The 20672-nt window shown below is 46.1% G+C and overlaps 1 protein-coding gene across 1 annotated transcript in view; it reads left to right on the top strand.

Annotated features, from left to right (window-relative positions):
* Nucleotides 1–7551: 7551 nt before the first annotated feature.
* Nucleotides 7552–20672, top strand: part of DNAH7 (dynein axonemal heavy chain 7) — a 151312-nt gene continuing 138191 nt past the window's right edge. Inside the window, exons 1-5 of the mRNA XM_083404258.1 lie at nucleotides 7552–7735; nucleotides 13701–13766; nucleotides 15668–15776; nucleotides 18959–19109; nucleotides 19377–19461. Coding sequence (XP_083260384.1) covers nucleotides 7721–7735; nucleotides 13701–13766; nucleotides 15668–15776; nucleotides 18959–19109; nucleotides 19377–19461 — 426 coding nt within the window. The 5' untranslated portion in view covers nucleotides 7552–7720. The remainder of the gene's footprint in view (nucleotides 7736–13700; nucleotides 13767–15667; nucleotides 15777–18958; nucleotides 19110–19376; nucleotides 19462–20672) is intronic.

Below are 20672 nucleotides of genomic sequence, written 5' to 3'. Positions count from 1 at the left end.
TGCCTTTTTTTATATGTTGAAAGCCGCCCAGACTGCCTGGGGCAACTCAATCAGATGGGTGAAGTATAAATAATAAAATGCTGCTGCTGATGAAATAGGGTATGTGCATTGGAGAAATGTTGGAGGGTTTGCTTTTGCTGCCTAAGACAAATTAAAATCCCCCCACCCCACATATGTACACAAAAAAGTCCAGCTGAATCAGGACAAAGGGCAACTAGTCCAGTATTCTGTTCTCTCAATGACCAACCACTTGCTCCTGGCATTGAGGCCTAGTACACTCATGAATTTAGTAGGGACCGGGAACTTGTTCTTCTCAGCCAGTGTCACCAGTGGTGAAGGATGATGGGAGTTGTAGTCCAGCAACAATTGGAGGGCCAGAGGTTCCCCATCTCTGCTCTTCATGACACAGATGAGCCAAGCAAGGCATTTTTTTTTTTTCCTGATGAGAAGATGGGGGAAGTGGACTTCCACAACAACAGCCTCATATATGGCATCTGGTAGAAACCAGTGGCGTAGCGTGGGTTGTCAGCACCCGGGGCAAGGCAAGTAATTTGCGCCCCCTAACCCGGGGCAAGGCAAGTAATTTGCGGCCCCCCGCTGCACTGTCCCTCCCCCAGATAGTCCCTCGCTCTCTCTCCGCACCGCACCGCACGCCTGGCACCCTCCCCTCCACAGTGGGCGGCGACCCGGCGGCTCGGATCGGATTCGCACAGCCAGCACTGCAGTGAGAGAGAGTGAGTGAGCCAGGTAGGGGCAGAGAGCTGCGAGTGCGAGCGCCCCCCCCAGATGTTGCGCCCAGTGCGGCCGGCCCCCCCCTGCACCCCCCACGCTACGCCACTGGTAGAAACATCAACTCAGATGCTTTTGACAGACTCATTCCGAATCTGTCAGGGCTCCATCCCTCCATGAATAGGGCACATGCAAAGTAAAAAGTGCAAATCAGGGCTCCCTCCTCCCAGCCATAACTTCTCAGGTGGGCACCATTGCCATTAGAAGAGAAATGGGGAGGCGTTCATGGTGAGGTCCGGCACCTATTTTTTCTTGGTGCAAACCCTTTAATATAAACAACAAATTGTTTGATGTAAAGCCACTTCTTCTTTTTTTCTTTGGCGATCGCTTGTAGCCAAGATTGTCTTCCATAAACATGATTTTAACTGTGAAGACCAATTCTGGATCCACACAACCTTCCACAGTGGGGACATAGGTTTCCGGGCAGGAGTTGATCACGGTGAGGGTTTGCCAAGTGTGCCTTCCTCTTAGCACGTTTCTCCCTTGTGTCCTGATTTTGAGCGTCTTCAAAGACCACGACACCTTTGGTAAAGGCTGTTCTCCAACTGGAGTGCTCGCAGGCCAGTGTTTCCTAGTTCAGTGCTTATACTACATTTTTTAAGATTTGCCTTGACAGAGTCTTTAAACCTCTTTTGTTGACCACCAGCACTACGCTTTGCATTTTTAAGTTCAGAATAGAGTAGTTGCTTTGGAAGATGATAATCAGGCATCCTCACAACATGACCAGTCGAATGAAGTTGATGTTGAAGAATCATTGCTTCAATACTGGTGATCTTTGCTTCTTCCAGTGTATGTCAAGCCACATATAGCAGACCAGACACACGTCTTAATCGTATATTGCAATTATTATTGTTATAAATAATTCTGCCTGTATTTACTGGTATGGAGTACTGGTGCCTCTTTTTTTTTTTTACTGCCTCATTGTTCTGGCAGCCAGAACACTACTTTCAAGATAAGGGTAAAAGTAAAGGTAAAGGGACCCCTGACCATTAGGTCCAGTCGCAGATGTCTCTGGGGTTGTGGCGCTCATCTCGCTTTACTGGCCGAGGGAGCCGGTGTACAGCTTCCGGGTCATATGGACTGCATGACTAAGCCGCTTCTGGCGAACCAGAGCAGTGCACAGAAACACCATTTACTTTCCTGCCGCAGCGGTACCTATTTATCTACTTGCACTGGTGTGCTTTTGAACTGCTAGGTTGGCAGGAGGAGGGACCAAGCAACGGGAGCTCACCCCGTCGCAGGGATTCGAATGGCCAACCTTCTGATGGGCAGGCCCTAGGTTCTGTGGATTAACCCACAGCGCCATCTGTGTACCAGCCCCTAATTTTTTTAAACAACAGTACTGATTGTTATTTATTAATTGCTTTCCACATAAATCCCAAGGCAATGTGCAAAACATTAATGGAAGTCTGTGGTAATATTTTGAGCAACTTCATAGAGATTAGGCAGGGGATTGATATTCTAAGGGAAAACCCTGTATACAAACATTCCTGTAATGCAGAGCATTTCCTGGTGTAGAAGTTGGTTTGAAAGGGAGCACATGCCCCTTAGTGGTCAAATAAGATTATTGCACTTAATCGTAACAAGAGTTCCAATTCTTCCCTATTAGCAAAACTTTCTGATTTTGCTTGCACTGTAATGATGAGTCAACACCTATTTGAATCCCCAGTGCAAGAGATGGAAAAAGCTGTATTAAAAAACAACCCAAATGTCTGAGAACAGGGCAAGTGAGGTAGTTTCCCTAGTATCCCTTTAATATGCCCAACCTTTCCTTGGAAACTTAGGGCTACGGGTTTCCGTACTGGGATATAGGTGGCGCTGTGGTCTAAACCACTGAGCTTCTTGGCCTTGCCAATCAGAAATCAGTGGTTCAAATCCCTGCGACGGGGTGTGCTCCTGTTGCTCTGTCCTAGCTCCTGCCAACCTAGCAGTTCGAAAGCATGCCAGTGCAAATAGATAAATAGGTACCGCTGCAGCGGGAAGGTAAACGGCATTTCCGTGCACCATGGTTTCCGTCACGGTGTTCTGTTGCGCCAGAGGCGGTTTATTCATGCTGGCCACATGACCTGGAAAGCTGCCTGTGGGCGAACGCCGGCTCCCTCGGCTTGAATTCAAGATGAGCGCCGCAATCCCATAGTCACCTTTGACTGGACTTAACCGTCCAGGGGTCCTTTTCCTTTACCTTTTTACTGGTGGTGATTAAGGAAGCATAGACAAGCTCACACAGCCTTTTTACTCTTGATAAATTGAGAATAGCTATCATATCCCCTTGTTGACTACCCAGTTAGTGAGTACTACTAACAGGTGGTACAGCATACAAGATCTTGATTCTACACTCTGGGATACATAAAAAGCTCTCACTTTTAATCTAAAATGAAGTACCACTGGCACTTCCACATTTCACAGTTCAAAGGACCTTTCCGTATGCAAATATACTTTGCAACTTCTAATTGTCTGTAATCAGATGGTTTAAATGGTGGCTGTCTCAAGCTGTGGAAAGGTTTTTGAGTTTTTTGAGTGTGTTTTTTTTATTTGGTTTTACAAATACAGAATTATAACAATACAAAATATATACCCATATTTAGAGATTTCTTCAAATCTCTGGACTTCCCACCTTCCCCTCCCTGGGTCCTATTGTCAACCTTTTTGACTGCATATTATTTCATAATCCATAATCCATTTTGTCTGTAATATTTGCTACATTACAAGTGTTATTGAAATCCTGCTAATGTTTTCATCTGCTTACAGTGGTCTCCTAGATAAGTTATACATTTCCCCCTCATTCTTTATTGAAGTTTTGGTCTTCTTGGTTCCAGAGCCTTCCGGTCAGTTTTGCCATTTTGGCATAATCCAGCTGCTTAGTTTGCCATTCTTCTCTAATAGGGACTTCGTCTTCTTTCCATCTCTGGGCTACTAACATCTGTGCGGCTGTTGATCTTCTTGCAGTCCATGGGACTCTCAAAAGTCTCCTCCAGCACCATAATTCACCCCATCACGGGGATTCGTGATCTTCTGATCGCAAGTCCTGATCGGTAAGTCCTAGGCTCTGTGGTTTAACCCACAGTGCCACCCGTGTCCCTGTAGGCTGTTGGAATCTTTCCTTTAAAAGCTTGGGATGTGGTATTTGTTAAGTCATGGGCGAACATATCAGACAACACAGCGATTCTTCCAAAGCAGCTCTTTATTTGTAAGCTGGAACAGAACTGATCTGAGGAGCTCAGGTAGCCTGCTTAAATAGAGCTCCAGAACAATGTAACTGTTGCCATTTTCTAAAACTATCCAATCACTGAACATCACTTTCGATCCTTCATTTGCATACAAACTATCCAATCACTGAACGTCACTTTCGATCCTTCATTTGCATAACTATCTACAGTATCCCCCTGCTGGCCCAGGGTGAGAACTTCAGTACATAACAGTATTTACACTCACCAATGACTCTAAGGGCTGGAGAGTGTGTGTGAAGTTCCAGGGACAATCATGCAGAGCTTTCCTCACATTAAGTTTGGCATTGCAGTCCTTCAGTCATAAATATTCCTTAGTCATGTTTATTTAGAAATAAGTTCTACTCGGAGTGGAAAGCGAGCGATTTCTGGAATGGAGTAGCTTGTGGGGGTGGGGTGGGGGAGTCATGGCTGGCTGACACACTGAACATATTGCAACATTACATATATATATATATATATATATATATGCTTTCGTAGATTTTCACGGGTACAGGAATGCAGGTTTTGGTGTCCTCGGGTGTCTTCCCGTGTAAAAGTTGGGGTGTCTAGGCGACGTTTCGACGAGGTCTCACTCGTCATCTTCAGGCTGGTGCTTTCGGCTTCTTGTTACTGGAACAGAGCAGGATCTCAGTGTTTGAGTTCCTATAAATACTGTTGAGGAGGTGTGGTGTATAGCCTCCAATGTTCTGGGCAGAGAGGAGGTTCCCAGGCTAGTGTGCCTTTTCTTCTTTTGTTCCTTAATTACTTGAGGGATATCTTGAGTGATTTCTTGAGTGATTTCCTGAATCCCACTTAGGTGGGTCAAAAAAGAAGAAAAAACTTCCTCTCTTTTCCAACACATGAAAGAAACAGGACACGAAATTAATTTTGCAGATTCCAAATTGCTCTTTAACATGGAACATCACCACAAGAGAATAATCATGGAAGCCATCGAGATAGAGAAACACCCTCACAACATGAACAAGCGTGACGACACATCCCGCTTGCCAGACATCTGGAAATTAGCCCTCCCCACAAAATCTGACACCAGATCCAGAGGCACACAGAACGCCATCACCAATCAACCACACCAGACCCAAACCCAGACCCTCTCCACAGATAAATTACAGACACCATCCAGTAGCCAAACCAGGGTGGCACCTCCGGATGCTGCACCCCCCTGCAATCCCTACACAGATCTGGCTGGCACAGGCCACAAAACCACAGCTCGCCCCTATACACGAAGCCAAGCCAGAGCACAACCAAGTGCAGTACAGCCATCTTCTCAGAAAAACTCTTCACAAAGTTCAAGAGTTCAAGACACGAAGGCTTTAGCAACTAATCCACACCTAATGACCCACCTAAGTGGGATTCAGGAAATCACTCAAGAAATCACTCAAGATATCCCTCAAGTAATTAAGGAACAAAAGAAGAAAAGGCACACTAGCCTGGGAACCTCCTCTCTGCCCAGAACATTGGAGGCTATACACCACACCTCCTCAACAGTATTTATAGGAACTCAAACACTGAGATCCTGCTCTGTTCCAGTAACAAGAAGCCGAAAGCACCAGCCTGAAGATGACGAGTGAGACCTCGTCGAAACGTCGCCTAGACACCCCAACTTTTACACGGGAAGACACCCGAGGACACCAAAACCTGCATATATATATATATATATATATATATTGTTAAAGAGTTCTTAGTTTACAAAAATTGTCTCTTTTTTAAACTTGCGTTTCCGACAGATCAGCTTCATTTGTTGTGAGGCATTAGTGCAGGCTTCCTCAACCTCTGCCCTCCAGATGTTTTTTTAAACTTTATTCCAAAACTGAAAAAGAATTACAAACATCAAATTCAAAATCCATATTCATTTTGTAACATAATTGACCCTCCAGATGTTTTTGGCCTACAACTCCCATGATCCCTAGCTAGCAGGACCAGTGGGTCAGGGATGATGGCAATTGTAGTCGCAAAACATCTGGAGGGCCAAAGTTAAGGAAGTCTGCATTAGTGTTAGACTAGGAAGAAAAGGGAGAAAGAGGGGGAAAGGGGAATGGTCAGTGGCCTGGAGTTAGGGGTGGCAATGCTTCTATTCTTCTGCTTAGTGTATGTGTGGGGTTTTGTGTCAGTGTCACTTGTGTGGGTTCTCTTACTATGTATTCGCTTGTTGTATTTCCTTAGTGGTGAGAAACTGCAACATTTTGTTGCAGCTTTTAGACCCCCCTCCCACTTAGTAGAATTCTAGTTGTTTAGCTTAGGGGTGTGTTTGCTGCACTCTCTTCTAGCACGTGAGCAGTCTCTATGCCAGGCAAAATATTAACTGTGTTTTTGTTTTTCCTGGCAGGCTGTGGGGACTTCTTGTAGCCAAGTAAGATTGTCTTCCATAAACACGGTTTTAACAGTGAGTCTGTAAGTGACTGTGGAGGCCAATTCTGGACCCACACGTCCTTCCACAGTGGGGACAAAGGTTTCCGGGCGGGAGTTGATCATATGAGGGTTTGCCAAACGTGCCTTCCTCTTCGCACGTTTCTCCCTCTTGTCCTGAGTTCAAGTGTCTTCAAAGGCTACAATGCCTTTTGCTAAAGGCTGTTCTCCAGCTGGAGCGCTTGCAGGCCAGTGTTTCCCAGTTGTCGGTGTTTATACTACTTTTTTAATACAGTGGTACCTCGGGTTAGGGATGCAGGTGGCGCTGTGGGTTAAACCACAGAGCCTAGGACTTGCTGATCAGAAGGTCGGTGGTTCGAATTCTCGCGACGGGATGAGCTCCTGTTGTTCAGTCCCTGCTCCTGCCAACCTAGCAGTTCAAAAGCATGCCAAAGTGCAAGTAAATAAATAGGGAAGGTAAACGGCATTTCCATGCGCTGCTCTGGTTCACCAGAAGCGGCTTAGTCATGCTGGCCACATGACCCGGAAGCTGTATGCCGGCTCCCTCGGCCAATAAAGCGAGATGAGCGCCGCAACCCCAGAGTCAGTCACGACTGGACCTAATGGTCAGGGGTCCCTTTACCTTTACCTTACCTCGGGTTACACATGCTTCAGGTTACAGACTCCGCTAATAGTACCTCGGGTTAAGAACTTTGCTTCAGGATGAGAACAGAAATCGTGCTCCGGTGGCACGGCAGCAGCAGGAGGCCCCATTAGCTAAAACGGTGCTTCAGGTTAAGAACAGTTTCAGGTTAAGTACGGACCTCCGGAACTTAAGTACTTAACCCGAGGTACGACTGTATTTGCCTTGAGAGGGTCTTTGAAGCTCTTTTGTTTTCCAATTTTTAAGTTCGGAACAGAGTCCTTGCTTTGGAAGACAACAATCCGGCGTCCGCCCAAGATGACCAGCCCAACAACTCCCATCACCCAGTCTGACCCAGAGCGCTAACAAAAGCAAAAGCGGGGCAGCTCTTTCTCTTCGCAGAACTTTCACTCCTGGGGCGGGGGGACACGCCCCTCTCTCCCTCTGAGCCAATGGGAACTTCGGGTTCGCTGCTTCGGCGACTGGAATGTTGAGATTCCGCTCTCTCATTCGCTCCCGAAGGAAAGAAAGGGGGGAAAGCGCGGTTTGAGTCGGAGGCGTTGCTAGGCGACGGGGTTTCCCTGCTCAGCACAACATCCCCGCAGGGGAACCGAGAGGAGGGAGACGCGCGGATGAGCGGGAGGCGCCCCCGCAGCCCCCCCCCCAAAACCCACTCCCGTTGTATTCAGCGTAGGGGCAAGCAGCTGGCTAGCCAGCCATGAGTAGCGAGCAGGTGAGGGATGTACAAGTATTTTTTGTGTGATTGTTTGTGTGTCTTGTAGTTACAATTCAACTTTCCCTCTTTCCCCCCAATGCTGCTTCGCCTCCCCCCCCAAAAAATCACATGGAAACCCCCTCTTCGAAGTGCTTACAATGTCGATCCTGGCTAGCAGGATCATTGCTCGCGCGTGATCTCCAAGAGCCACAAAAAAGGAGGCACCGCTTGTCATTTAAAAGTTTTTTTTAAAACTTGGCTACGTTTCGGTGTCTCTCTCTTGAACTTCGCAACTAGCTTTTCTCCCCGTGCCCGGCTCACTTTCCCCCAGGCAAACTCATTCCCTTCCGCTACGAGCAAAGCACCCGACATTTCTCCGATGAAAATAGGGACATAAGGAAAAGCAGGACGTTCCAGGATGAAATAAGAAATTGGGACGGCTTCTGTAAATGGGTGTGTGTTATTGGGCTGTTCTTGTTTTTTTTAATTTTGATTATTTTGTGGTTTTGTATTTTGATTTTGTTCTGTAAACCGCCCTGGGAACTTCCGGGTATAGGGCGGTATATAAACTCAATAAATAAATTAATTAAATGAATCCGGGACTGGAAAATAGGGACACTTGGAGGGTCTATGGTAAAGGTAAAGGACCCCTGACAGTTAAGTCCAGTTGCAAACGACTCTGGGGTTGCGGCGCTCATCTTGCTTTACTGGCCGAGGGAGCCGAGGTTTGTCCGCAGACAGTTTTCCCGGGTCATGTGGCCAGCATGACTAAGCTGCTTCTGGCGAACCAGAGCAGCGCACGGAAATGTCGCTTACCTTCCCGCCAAAGCGGTACCTATTTATCTACTTGCACTTTGATGTGCTTTCAAACTGCTAGGTTGGCAGGAGCAGGGACCAAGCAACGGGAGCTCACCCCGTCCTGTGGATTTGAATGGCCAACCTTCTGATCAGCAAGCCCTAGGCTCAGTGGTTTGCAGGTCACTGAAATTATTATTATTATTATTATTATTATTATTATTATTATTTAGTATGCTCATATGTGTTTTATCTTGTATTTTTATGCTGTGAACCGCCCTGAGATCTATGGATGAAGGGCAGGTTACAGCAGGCAGACCACAATATGTGGAGGGGATGGGTGGGCTATGCTTGGCTTGCTGCAGGTCTTACTTATTCATTCATTCAAGCGATTTCTTGCTCACCCTTCACTGTTAAGTCCCAGGACAGGTTACACGCAATCAAATCATGCAATCCAAAAGGAGTAAATAAGTTTAAATATACCAGGAAAGACAAGGAAAACAATTCCAAGCAAAAGCAGCACAGTGTAGATTAACCAAAACAGAAGGGGTGAGTCCCAGTACCTTAACGGTCAAAAGGTCAGGGGTAAAGAGGTGCATTTTTGACACATGACAGACGTTGCAGGAGAATTTAGGGGCTGCTACAGAGAAGGCCCTCTTCAGCTGCCATTCCTCTCATTTCTGAGGTTGGCAGAGCTACCAAGAAACTCTTGCTTGGAGGTGAAGAGAGAGTCATTAGCAATGGGTGGTGAAATGGTCAGGCAAAAATTTAAACTCTTCAGAACATGAGGAGTTTGGGTCTACAAAAATGCAAAGAGGCTCCACTACCCCAATCAGGCTCCTTTATAAAAAAAGCAAAAGCAGATTTTTAAAGTGCCGTTTTAAAAAGTCAGTTGTAGAACTCAGTCTTATTAAAGTGGAGATTCCAGATTATTTATAATTCCTGGTCAATAGTCCTGTGACTGTAATCTGTTTCAATTGTTGTTAATGTGCTGATGAATGACAGGTAAGAAATTGAAACATCTTGGGGCTATGCCAGATTATGTCACCTTGAAGTAAATTGTAGACCTACTGAGATAATAACCATGCGTCGTGTATACCGTACATGTTTCTCAAGGTAAGGCAGAGAGATTAGTTAGTCAGGAATTAACATCTGATGTACACAGAAATCAAATAAGGAGAGATGATAAGAGAAATGATTTTGCACAAGACCTGTCAGTGTGGTGGACCAGTGTCCACGCGGACAAAAATATCTGCGCATCATTGTTTTCAGCAGTAGGGGGCGTTCTTTCACTAGCTTGGTTACAGAAATTTATTTTTAAAAGTAAGGCTTGCCACTTAATGTTACTCTAGAATAGGAGGTTGTGTGTTTTTTCTCCTGAAGTTGACGGAACTCTCTCTCTTTTTTTGCTATTTAGTATAAAGCAAATAGATGGCATAAGCTTTCTTTTTTTCGAAATGCCTTTCCCCCCCCTCCCTTCCTGACATTTACTTAAACATCCGCGCTGTTTGAGGAAGGAGCAGGTGGTGTAGACATATTTGTTGAAGGAGACCTTAATATATTCATCTCATTAGCGGAAAGTTGATTGCAGGATGACATCCTCTAGGAAAACAAGAATGCAGCCCAAGCTCTTCAAAGTCAGGCATTTAAAAGGGATGTAATCCTCCTTGCAGCTGTTCATATAATTTTTAAATTAGTTTTTGAAAAATAAACTTAAGCAGACAGTTTGTATTGGGGGGGGGGGAGGGCTGGTGTTCTCACAACATCTTTAAAGTGGCAGCGCTTTTTCCCTAGAAGCATTTCCAATAAGAGAGGAAGCAGATTCTTTTGCAAAAATAAGTAAATAAATAGGAAGGTAGGGCAGAGTTAAGAAACTTCGGCTCATAATTTCTTCCAAAATCATGGATTGCATAAATATAGAATACAGTGGTACCTTGGTTCTCAAACTTAATCCGTTCTGGAAGTCCATTCCAAAACCAAAGTGTTCCAAAACCAAGGCGCGCTTTCCCACAGAAAGTAATGCAAAATGGATTAATCTGTTCCAGACTTTTAAAAATAACCCCTAAAACAGCAATTTAACATGAATTTTACTACCTAATGAGACCATGGATCCATAAAATGAAAGCAATAATCAATGTACTGTACTATAAAATAAATAAGACAGTATTGTAGATGATAAAAATTAAAATTATTATTTTTTCTTACATACACTGATGATGGTCATTGTTTGGATGGGGGGCTTTTATCCATTTCCACAGTCACACAGTCAGTCAGTCAGTCAGTCAGACAGTAGCCAAACTGGGTTCCACACAGTCACAACAACAAATTAACTGGAAAAGCCTCAAAAACAAAAACGCAAAATAAATAGCAAAAACAAATGCGCCAAATTTAATCCGCTCCAGAAGTCCGTTTGACTTCTGAAATGTTCAAAAACCAAGGCGTGGCTTCTGATTAGTGCAGTCGCCCCAGAAAGAATAGCCGACAGCCACATCGGACGTTCGGCTTCCAGAAAACGTTTGGAAACTAGAACACTTTTGTTGTTTAGTCGTTTAGTCGTGTCCGCCTCTTCGTGACCCCCTGGACCAGCGCACGCCAGGCACTCCTGTCTTCCACTGCCTCCTGCAGTTTGGTTAAACTCATGCTGGTAGCTTCGAGAACACTGTCCAACCATCTCGTCCTCTGTTGTCCCCTTCTCCTTGTGCCCTCCATCTTTCTCAACATCAGGGTCTTTTCCAGGGAGTCTTCTCATGAGGTGGCCAAAGTATTGGAGCCTCAGCTTCAGGATCTGTCCTTCCAGTGAGCACTCAGGGCTGATTTCCTTCAGAATGGATAGTTTTGATCTTCTTGCAGTCCATGGGACTCTCAAGAGTCTCCTCCAGCACCATAATTCAAAAGCATCAATTCTTCGGCAATCAGCCTTCTTTATGGTCCAGCTCTCACTTCCATACATCACTACTGGGAAAACCATGGCTTTAACTATGTGGACCTTTGTTGGCAGAACACTTACTTCCGGGTTTTCAGCATTTGGGAACCAAGGCGTTTGAGAACCAAAGTACCACTGTATAGAATAGGTTATACCTTGAAGGAACAAAGCTGCTGGAAGCTGGATGCTATTTCCAATAATTCATTTGGTATTTCTATAACAATTTTCTGCTCCAGTACAGTGATGCTGCTCTGGTGCCTGTAAACATCATTAAAGGATGTTGTCAGGGAACTGCCATCAGTGCCGGAGGGAGAGAGCAAAATCCAGAGGGATTCCAGGGAGCGTCCCGGGATTGGGAGAGGCAGCCCATCTTCTGGGGAAGAGAATCAGCGTAGCACCAGTGGAGAAGGGGGGCAGATGGGGGAAGCGGCGAGGCGGTCCCATGACTCCTTGCCAGGGACCAGCGGGGAGAGTAGAGGTCCTCCGCTGCCTACGCCCTCCTTGCACAGAAGGCTTTGGCGCAGAGAGAGTAGGAAGAAGTTGCTGGAAGAAGTTTAAGAAACGCCCACTGATGGATTCTGCCAGCGATTGAGACAGCCACGGGTGAGTGGCTGTCCGGACAGAAAAGGTTCACTCAGGCAACCCAGCCAGGTGTTTGCAACCCCTAGAACCACTACAGATGTGAAAGCTTCAGAGGCTAAATTTCTGTGGGTGGTATCCAGCTAAAGTGTTCTGCCGGTACAAGGCTGCACTGCACAATGGAATTCTGTTCCACTGAACTGAATGGGGAAACCAGCTCACATCAAGCATGCATCCCTGTGCATTGTGGTGGTGGCAGCCTTGGGTATGTGTTGCATTGTGTTTGAAATGCACCCATTACACCATTTTGGAGATTTTCATCTTTTATTTCAGGAGATGTGTCTGTGAAACAGTTTGAGAGTTAATAGTTTGATTTGGTGACTGGGTTGTCTTTCAGTTGGTTAGCTCAAAATCCATAGAAAGGTGAATTTGTAGCTCCTAACAATCAGGGTGGTGCTGTGGGTTAAACCACAGAGCCCACGGCTTGCCGATCAGAAGGTTGGCAGTTCGAATCCCCAGGACGGGGTGAGCTCCCGTTGCTCGGTCCTTGCTCCTGCCAACCCAGCAGTTCGAAAGCACGTCAAAAGTGCAAGTAGATAAATAGGTACCACTCCGGCGAGAAGGTAAACGGTGTTTCCGTGCACTGCTCTGGTTCACCAGAAGCGGCTTAGTCATGCTGGCCACATGACCCGGAAGCTGTACGCCGGCTCCCTTGGCCAATAAAGCGAGATGAGCACCACAACCCCAGAACTGGTCACAACTGGACCTAATGGTCGGGGTTCATTTTACCTTTACCTAACAATCAGGGAGTAAAGGACCCCTGGATGGTTAAGTCCAGTCAAAGGCGATTATGGGGCTGTGGCACTCATCTTGCTTTCAGGATGAGAGAGCTGGCGTTTGTCCACAGACAGGTTTCTGGGTCATGTGGCCAGCAGGACAAAACCGCTTCTGGTGCAACGAGACACCATGATGAGTGCCAGAGCGCACAGAAACGCTGTTTGCCTCCCCGCTGCAGTGGTACCTATTTATCTATTTGCACTGGTGTGCTTTTGAACTGCTAGGTTGGCAGGAGCTGAGGCAAAGAAGGAGAAGAAGGTTTGGATTTGATATCCCGCTTTATCACTATCCTAAGGAGTCTCAAAGTGGCTAACAATCTCCTCTTCCCTTCCTCCCTCACAACAAACACTCTGTGAGGTGAGTGAGCAACGGGAGCTCACCCTTTCGCAGGGATTCAAACTGCCGACCTTGAGATAGGCAAGCCCAAGTAGTTTAGACCACAATGCCACCTGTTGCCTCTTAGACTGTGGGGCATTTTCAATGGTGCGAAATGGATGCAGCCGCAGTTCTTGTGCAAGTTCATTTGTTTTAGTGAAACTGAGGCAGCAGCAGCACTTCCATCCTTCATTTGAATGTGTTTCTTTCAAATGCTCTGCTAAAGTTAATGGGAGAAATATATACTGGTGTGCATGTAGCTGTTGAATGCTGAGGAAAAAAGATGACAGTGTACTGCAATAAACGAGCAAGAACCTAAGCTTAGGCATGTTTATTCAGAAGCAAGCCCTGCAGTCCTAAACAGGGCTTGCTCCTCGTAAATGCGATTAGGACTGCAGCTGTAAAAACGTTTTAAAAGTTTCATATTAAAAGTATACATGTCTTATTTTGCCTCCTGTTTTCACTACCTTGCAGCCCAAGCCACCCAACAAAGGGAAATTGGAGAAGCCTATAGCAAAATTCTTACCACTGGTAGATAAGGTAATTTTTGCTTTGCTAAACGTTTTTAAGCATGCCTTTGGAGAGAAAATTCTGGTGAATAGCAAATGCGTACAAGCATCTATCTTGAATAGTTTCTCCGTTTATTGCGTTTATACCCTCCCTTTCTCCCAAGGAGCTCAAGGCAGTATACATAGCCCCCTTCCCTTTTATCTTTACAGCATCCCTGTGAGGTGGGCTAGTCTGCAAAAGATGCTGGCAGGGCCAAATTCTCCCAGTGAGCTTTATGAATGCCCTGATTCTGTTTTTGTTTTTTTAAAAATAATATTTATTAGAAGTTTTATAGTTACAAAAAAGAAGTATAAGAAAAAACCAATAAAAAATTAACGAGCAATACATCAAGAATAGAAAAAAAACAATACATCAAAACAACAAGAAAAAAAACAAAAACATTTTAAAACACATCCAATTTCCATATCTTTATCTTTCATTTACTTGTTTCCTCGACTTCCTCACACCTCCCTTTTTTGTATTCTAATTCAAATTAGCTAATTCAGCAAATCCTTTCCCTCTTTCTCAATTTATTGTTCTATAATTAATCTTAACACAGTCTAACTTTAAATTTTCCACTTTAGCCCATTAACAATCAGTTTTCGCTTAATTCTTTATAACATTTCTGCTAAAACCATATAATTTCATTCCAATATTCTTCTAACATTCCTTAATTTCGCAGTATTTCTGTAAATATACTTTAAATTTCTTCCAATCTTCTTTCATCGACTCTTCTCCCTGGTCTCGGATGAATGCCCTGATTCTGCTGAAGGTTATGGCAGTGCCTTTGATCCAGATACAGCCATAAGCAGCATCCCCATAGTGAGATACATGGCATAACCACTCATAATGGTTTTGGCTTTCATTTCCATTGAAAGGTAGCAAGGTACCATTCACATCTGTTAGAAAGGAAGTTCAGGGCTGCAACTGCCTTGCTTCTGTGCCTATGGTTGTCTGTGCATGGATCACCACTCACGTAGTAGATCTGTGAGTAGTGGCACACTGAGTGCTGCCTTTGTCTACACAAGGCAGATATTTGCATCTGCTGTTATTGTCCCTTCCCTGGGCAGTAGCATCAGATACAGGGTTGTAGTTGCTGGACAGCAATTTCAGGAGTACAGATCCCTTACTGTAACCGTAAACTGATTTCTAGATCGGGAAAGAAATCCACACATCCAGCAAGAGAGATCTCTGCATCCTTTCCTGTATTGTTTGGCAAGGCAAGTGCGTATCTGAATGCGCATCCCTGTCCAAAATGCAGTGGTGATCCAGGCAATTGAATTAGTTGCATGTTTGTTTGCAAATGGATTTGATTTGCAAATTTTTATTTTTCATTTGCCTGCTTACTGATATCGTTGATATCATTGGCTCCCAGTACGTTTCCGAGCACAATTCAAAGTGTTGGTGCTGACCTTGAAAGCCCTAAACGGCCTCAGTCCAGTATACCTGAAGGAGCGTCTCCACCCCCATCGTTCTGCCCGGACACTGAGGTCCAGCTCTGAGGGCCTTCTAGCAGTTCCCTCACTGCGAGAGGCCAAGTTACGGGGAACCAGGCACAGGGCCTTCTCAGTAGTGGTGCCTGCCCTGTGGAACACCCTCCCATCAGATGTCAAAGCGATAAACAACTACCTGACATTCAGAAGACATCTGAAGGAAGTTTTTAATATGTGACATTTTAGTGTATTTTTCATCTCTGTTGGGAGCTGCCCAGAGTGGCTGGGGAAACCCAGCCCGATGGGCGGGGTACAAATAATAAATTATTATTATTATTATTATTATTATTATTATTATTTAATTAATTAATATCTTTGAAATGGCTTACAAATGGCATTAAGGACTCTCAGGAAATAGTTGCTGGCATCTTTCTACAAATGAGAAATTAAATGTTTCAGATAAACTGTAAGCCGATATGGCATCAGAATCCACCTTCGTTCCACCTGCGGGGAGAAGAAGAGGCACATGTTCCAGAGGAGTTTATGATAAGAAACGAGGTAACACCTGGTAAGCATAAAGCTGGGTGCTTGTGTACAGATGAAAATGGCTATATCACTAGGCATGCATTGTTTTTTGCCCATTATAATAACCTGGAAGATATGTGGGTGCTCTCTCGATCATTTACTGCATTGTATTTTTGCATTTCTCTTTTAGTTTATGGCCAAAATGAAAACTGAATCAACCTCAGTGTAAACCCTGCTAGCCTGTGAAATGACTACATGTAGAGTACACTTTATATATGCACGCGATATATGAACTAGCTGTCAGGCTTTAGGGAATTGACTTCCTCCCCCCGTGGCAGTAGATAAGCAGAACAAAGGAAAAGGAGTCTTCTTACCAGTTGTTGTTGTTGTTGTTGTTTAGTCGTTTAGTCGTGTCCAACTCTTCGTGACCCCATGGATCAGAGCACGCCAGGCACTCCTGTTAGAAACTTTAATAAAATCACAGTGAGGGAACAAAGAACACGTCTCCCAGAAATGGCGGTGCTCCCAATTAAGGATTACACCCTCTTCCATCCCTATTAATCCACGTCCCTCCTACTTCTTGTAATCTGAGGTTGTCCCCTCTGTGCTTTCTGTTCTTAAACTTTCTGAGCTCTTCTTGACCTTGGGGAGAGCGGAGAAATGCTGTCCAGAGATTGTGAATCTGTTAACTCTCTCTCTCCCAGTGTTTCTTCTCCTAGCTGTTCCCCATCCAGTATTTCCCAGCTTCTGCCTTCTGAACTATATCCCTCTGCAAACCACTGTTCCAGATCTATACTGTCCTCCTGCTCTTGGGAAGATTCAGGATCAGGATCAGGGGGAGGGGGTGGTTCCCAACATTCTTCCACAGTGCAGCCCTCCTCAGCACGGTCCCTGACACTATCTCAACATAAGTTGATAGCTTTTCCAGCAAAAGGTAGCTCAGTTAATGAATTAAAACACATTGCCCTAGTAAGGGCTTCTTTCCTCAGATGCATGCATCCCTTGATGACTGGCTGTGGCATATCAACAGACCTAGTATAAAGGCATTGTATTTGAAGTACGATGAGGTGATTAGAAAGGGTTGTCTGTGGTGATAGGTTTGTGATGGCCCAATCCTGCATTTCGGTGGTTACTCGGAGCTACAGCCACCAGGGGATGAAAATACATGTGTGAACCAGCCCTAATAGATTTGAGACTAAATATTTGCATCCGTGTATCTGCTGGCAAAAGTCGCAGTGTTGATACGATACGATACACTACGTTGATATGATACGATATCTTTATTGTCATTGTCCCATACAGAACAATGAAATAAAGATATTGTATTGTATTGTATTGTATTGTATTGTATTGTATCGTATCGTATCGTATCGTATCGTATCGTATCGTATCAACACTGAGACTTTTGCCAGCAGATACAAATCTGATGGGGCTGTAGTTTGCAATGTGATAGATAGATAGATAGATAGATAGATAGATAGAGCCCTGCTTGATCAGACAAAAGGCCCATCTAGTCTAGCATTCTGTTCCAATAGTGGCCAACCAGATGCCCAGGGGAAGGCCACAATCAAGAGATGAGCCCAATAACACTCTTTGCCACCTCACAATCTCCAGCAGCTACTATTGAGGTATGGAGTGGAATTTTTGCTTGCCTGATGGAATGATCTCCCATTTACTCCCCTTGCACCCTGGGATTGGGGGGAGGTAGTGGCACACGGGAGTAGAGGGGGAGCCTTGTTCGGCTAGTGGGAGTCCTTGCACTGGCTTCTGCTAGCAGAACTGGGTAGCTTCTGATACGAATATACAGTCATACCTCGGGTTAAAGACGCTTCAGGTTGCGCGTTTTCAGGTTGCGTCCCGTGGTGACCCGGAAGTAACGGAACGGGTTACTTCCAGGTTTCTCCACTCACGCATGCGCAGATGCTCAGAATGAGGTAACGCGCATGCGCAGACACGGCGAATCGCGACACACGCAGACGCGGGTTGCGTTCTGTTCATGATGTGAACGGGGCTCTGGAACAGATCCCATTCACATCCAGAGGTACCACTGTATAGCCATCATGACTCGTAGGCACCGATAGCCTTGTTCTCGATGGCCTTGTCTAAAGTTGGCATAACTTCATGACATTGCTTTAGCAAGGTGATTAGTATAAAAAGGTAAAGGTACCCCTGCCCGTACGGGCCAGTCTTGACAGACTCTAGGGTTGTGCGCCCATCTCACTCAAGAGGCCGGGGGCCAGCGCTGTCCGGAGACACTTCCGGGTCACGTGGCCAGCGTGACATCGCTGCTCTGGCGAGCCAGAGCCGCACATGGAAACGCCGTTTACCTTCCTGCTAGTAAGCGGTCCCTATTTATCTACTTGCACCCGGGAGTGCTTTTGAACTGCTAGGTTGGCAGGCGCTGAGACCGAACAACGGGAGCGCACCCCGCCGCGGGGATTCGAACTGCCAACCTTTCGATTGGCAAGCCCTAGGCGCTGAGGCTTTTACCCACAGCGCCACCCGCGCCCCTGTGATTAGTATACCCCTGTGCTCAGCACCGGTTGTTGACTGAGCAAGGTTTCGGATCAGAGTCTTGCTTCACTGCATCTGAAACTGGTTTAGATATTTCCTTCAGCTAAATTGGTGTGCATGACTCAGGGCGTTTAGGTCTCCCAGATTACTTGTCAAATGCATAGGATACCGCAGCTCATAAATAACCCCAGGCAGCTGACTCTTTAAGGATCTGACTTCGCAGCTCTTGTGGGATACCTTGAAGTGATTTGCCACTTTCCCACCTTCTGTCATTTTCATGCAATGGATAACAGTTTGGAAAGAGGCTCTTAACTCTCTTTTGGGAGAGGCAGGAGCTGATTCTGCAGAGCTTTGGTGTCACCCGCTGGGTAGCTCAGTTGTTTAGAGCGTGGTGCTGATAATGCCAAGGTTGCAGGTTCGATCCCTGTTTGGGACAGCTGCATATTCCTGCATTGCAGGGGGTTGGATCACATGATCCCTTCATAGCTAAGAAAGGGAGGACCTTCTTGTATCAAAGGATCATATAGTTGGAAGGGACCACGAGAGTCATCTAGTTCAGCAACGCAGGAATCTTTTGCCCAACACAGGACTTGAACTCACAGCCCTGAGATTAAGAGTCTCATGCTCTACGGACTGAGCTATCCCTTCCAACTCTACAATTCTATGTGGATTTGAGCTGGTACCACACAATATCTTCCTTTCCTCCCCTAGGAGAATATCTGGCTCAGAGGGCTCAAAAGCGGAAAGCACAGGAAACTCCTCCAGCCAGTGATTTGGGTGCCGGACCGTCAACTTCTAAAGCTAAACCTGGCGGCAAAAAGGACCGGGAAAATTTCAGAAGTGCTCTTGTTAACATCATCATGTGAGCTTCTGTGTAATTTTATTTCTTAGAAAAGTTCTTTCCTCTTTTAGAAAGTGCAAATATACATATATATATATTTTTTAAAAAAGGATGACCATCGAAAGAAAAAAGGTCAGTTTTGAGAAAGTCGGGGAAAACAGACCTTCCTGCCCAGCAGCAGGAGGCTAAGCAAATCCCCTTGCTTCTGACTTAACTGAGATCAGGACCGATTTGCCAACCGGAGTTTGAAAACCATTGTGATTGAATTGTCGTGTTTGTTTTCGTTAGGCAGCCGGACCTTACTGAGGAGCAGCAGCTTTCCATAGAAGAAGCGAAACCTGGGGCAACAGAGGGCATAGAAAAGGACATTTTGGTAAACAAGACAACGACTCTTTGATTTGAGTGTTTATCAAGGGGAGGGAAAGCAGGATTGAAACGTTAGGACTGCGGCAGTGATGCTGGGGGCCAGAGAGGCAGCGGTGCTCTCTCATCAATGGTGATGCTCCCAGCTTTGGCAGGGATGGGGCAGGGCAAGGTGGTAAGAGGGTCAGGTGAACGGAATCCACTCATACACTGCTGATGATCCTCCCTGGGGGTTTTCAGTGACTTCAGAAGGGAAATAAGGAGCCTGTGGCCAGTGGCGTAGCGTGGGTTGTCAGCACCCGGGGCAAGGCAAGTAATTTGCGCCCCCTAACCCGGGGCAAGGCAAGTAATTTGCGCCCCCCCTGCTGCACTGTCCCTCCCCCAGATAGTCCCTCTCTCTCTCTCCGCACTGCACCGCACCGCACGCCTGGCACCCCCCCTCCACAGTGGGCGGCGACCCGGCTGCTCGGATCGGATTCACACAGCCAGCACTGCAGTGAGAGAGAGTGAGTGAGCCAGGTAGGGGCAGAGAGCTGCGAGTGCGAGCGCCCCCCCAGATGTTGCGCCCGGTGCAGCCGCCCCCCCCTGCACCCCCCACACTACGCCACTGCCTGTGGCCCCTCCATGTGGCTTGTGGATGGGCAAACTCCCATCGTTCCAAACTTTCAGCCATGCTGGCTGGGGCTGCTGGGGTTTTTTGATTTGTTTTATATTCTTTATTGAAAAACAAAAAGCACAAAGTTACAAGTCCACAGAGTAAGGTAAAAGGTAAAGGTAGAGGACCCCTGGACGGTAAAGTCCAGTCAAAGCGGACTGTGGAGTTGCGGCGCTCATCTCGCTTTCAGGATGAGGGAGCTGGTGTTTGTCCACAGACAGCTTTCCGGGTCATGTGGCCAGCAGGACTAAACCGCTTTTGGTGCAACGGGACACTGTGACGAGTGCCAGAGTGCACGGAAACACCGTTTACGTTCCCACCGCAGCGGGAAGACACAAAAAGAGTGAGATAGCACACAAAAATAGGAAGTTAGCCCTAAGGAAGTTAGATTAGCTTCAACCAGAGCCAGGGCCTTTTCAACACTGGCTCCGGCCTGGTAGAACGCTCTGCCTCATGAGACCAGGGCCCTGCAGGATCTGATTTCTTTCTGCAGGGCCTGTAAGACAGAGTTGTTCCGCCTGGCCTTTGGCTTGGAGCCAGTTTGATTCCCTCCCTCCCTCTCTTTC

Source organism: Podarcis tiliguerta (assembly GCF_965153285.1).
Source record: "Podarcis tiliguerta genome assembly, chromosome: 1".
Lineage (NCBI taxonomy): Eukaryota > Metazoa > Chordata > Lepidosauria > Squamata > Lacertidae > Podarcis > Podarcis tiliguerta.
Note: the sequence above shows the minus strand (reverse complement) of the source record. Positions and strands in the feature narration are given on the sequence as shown.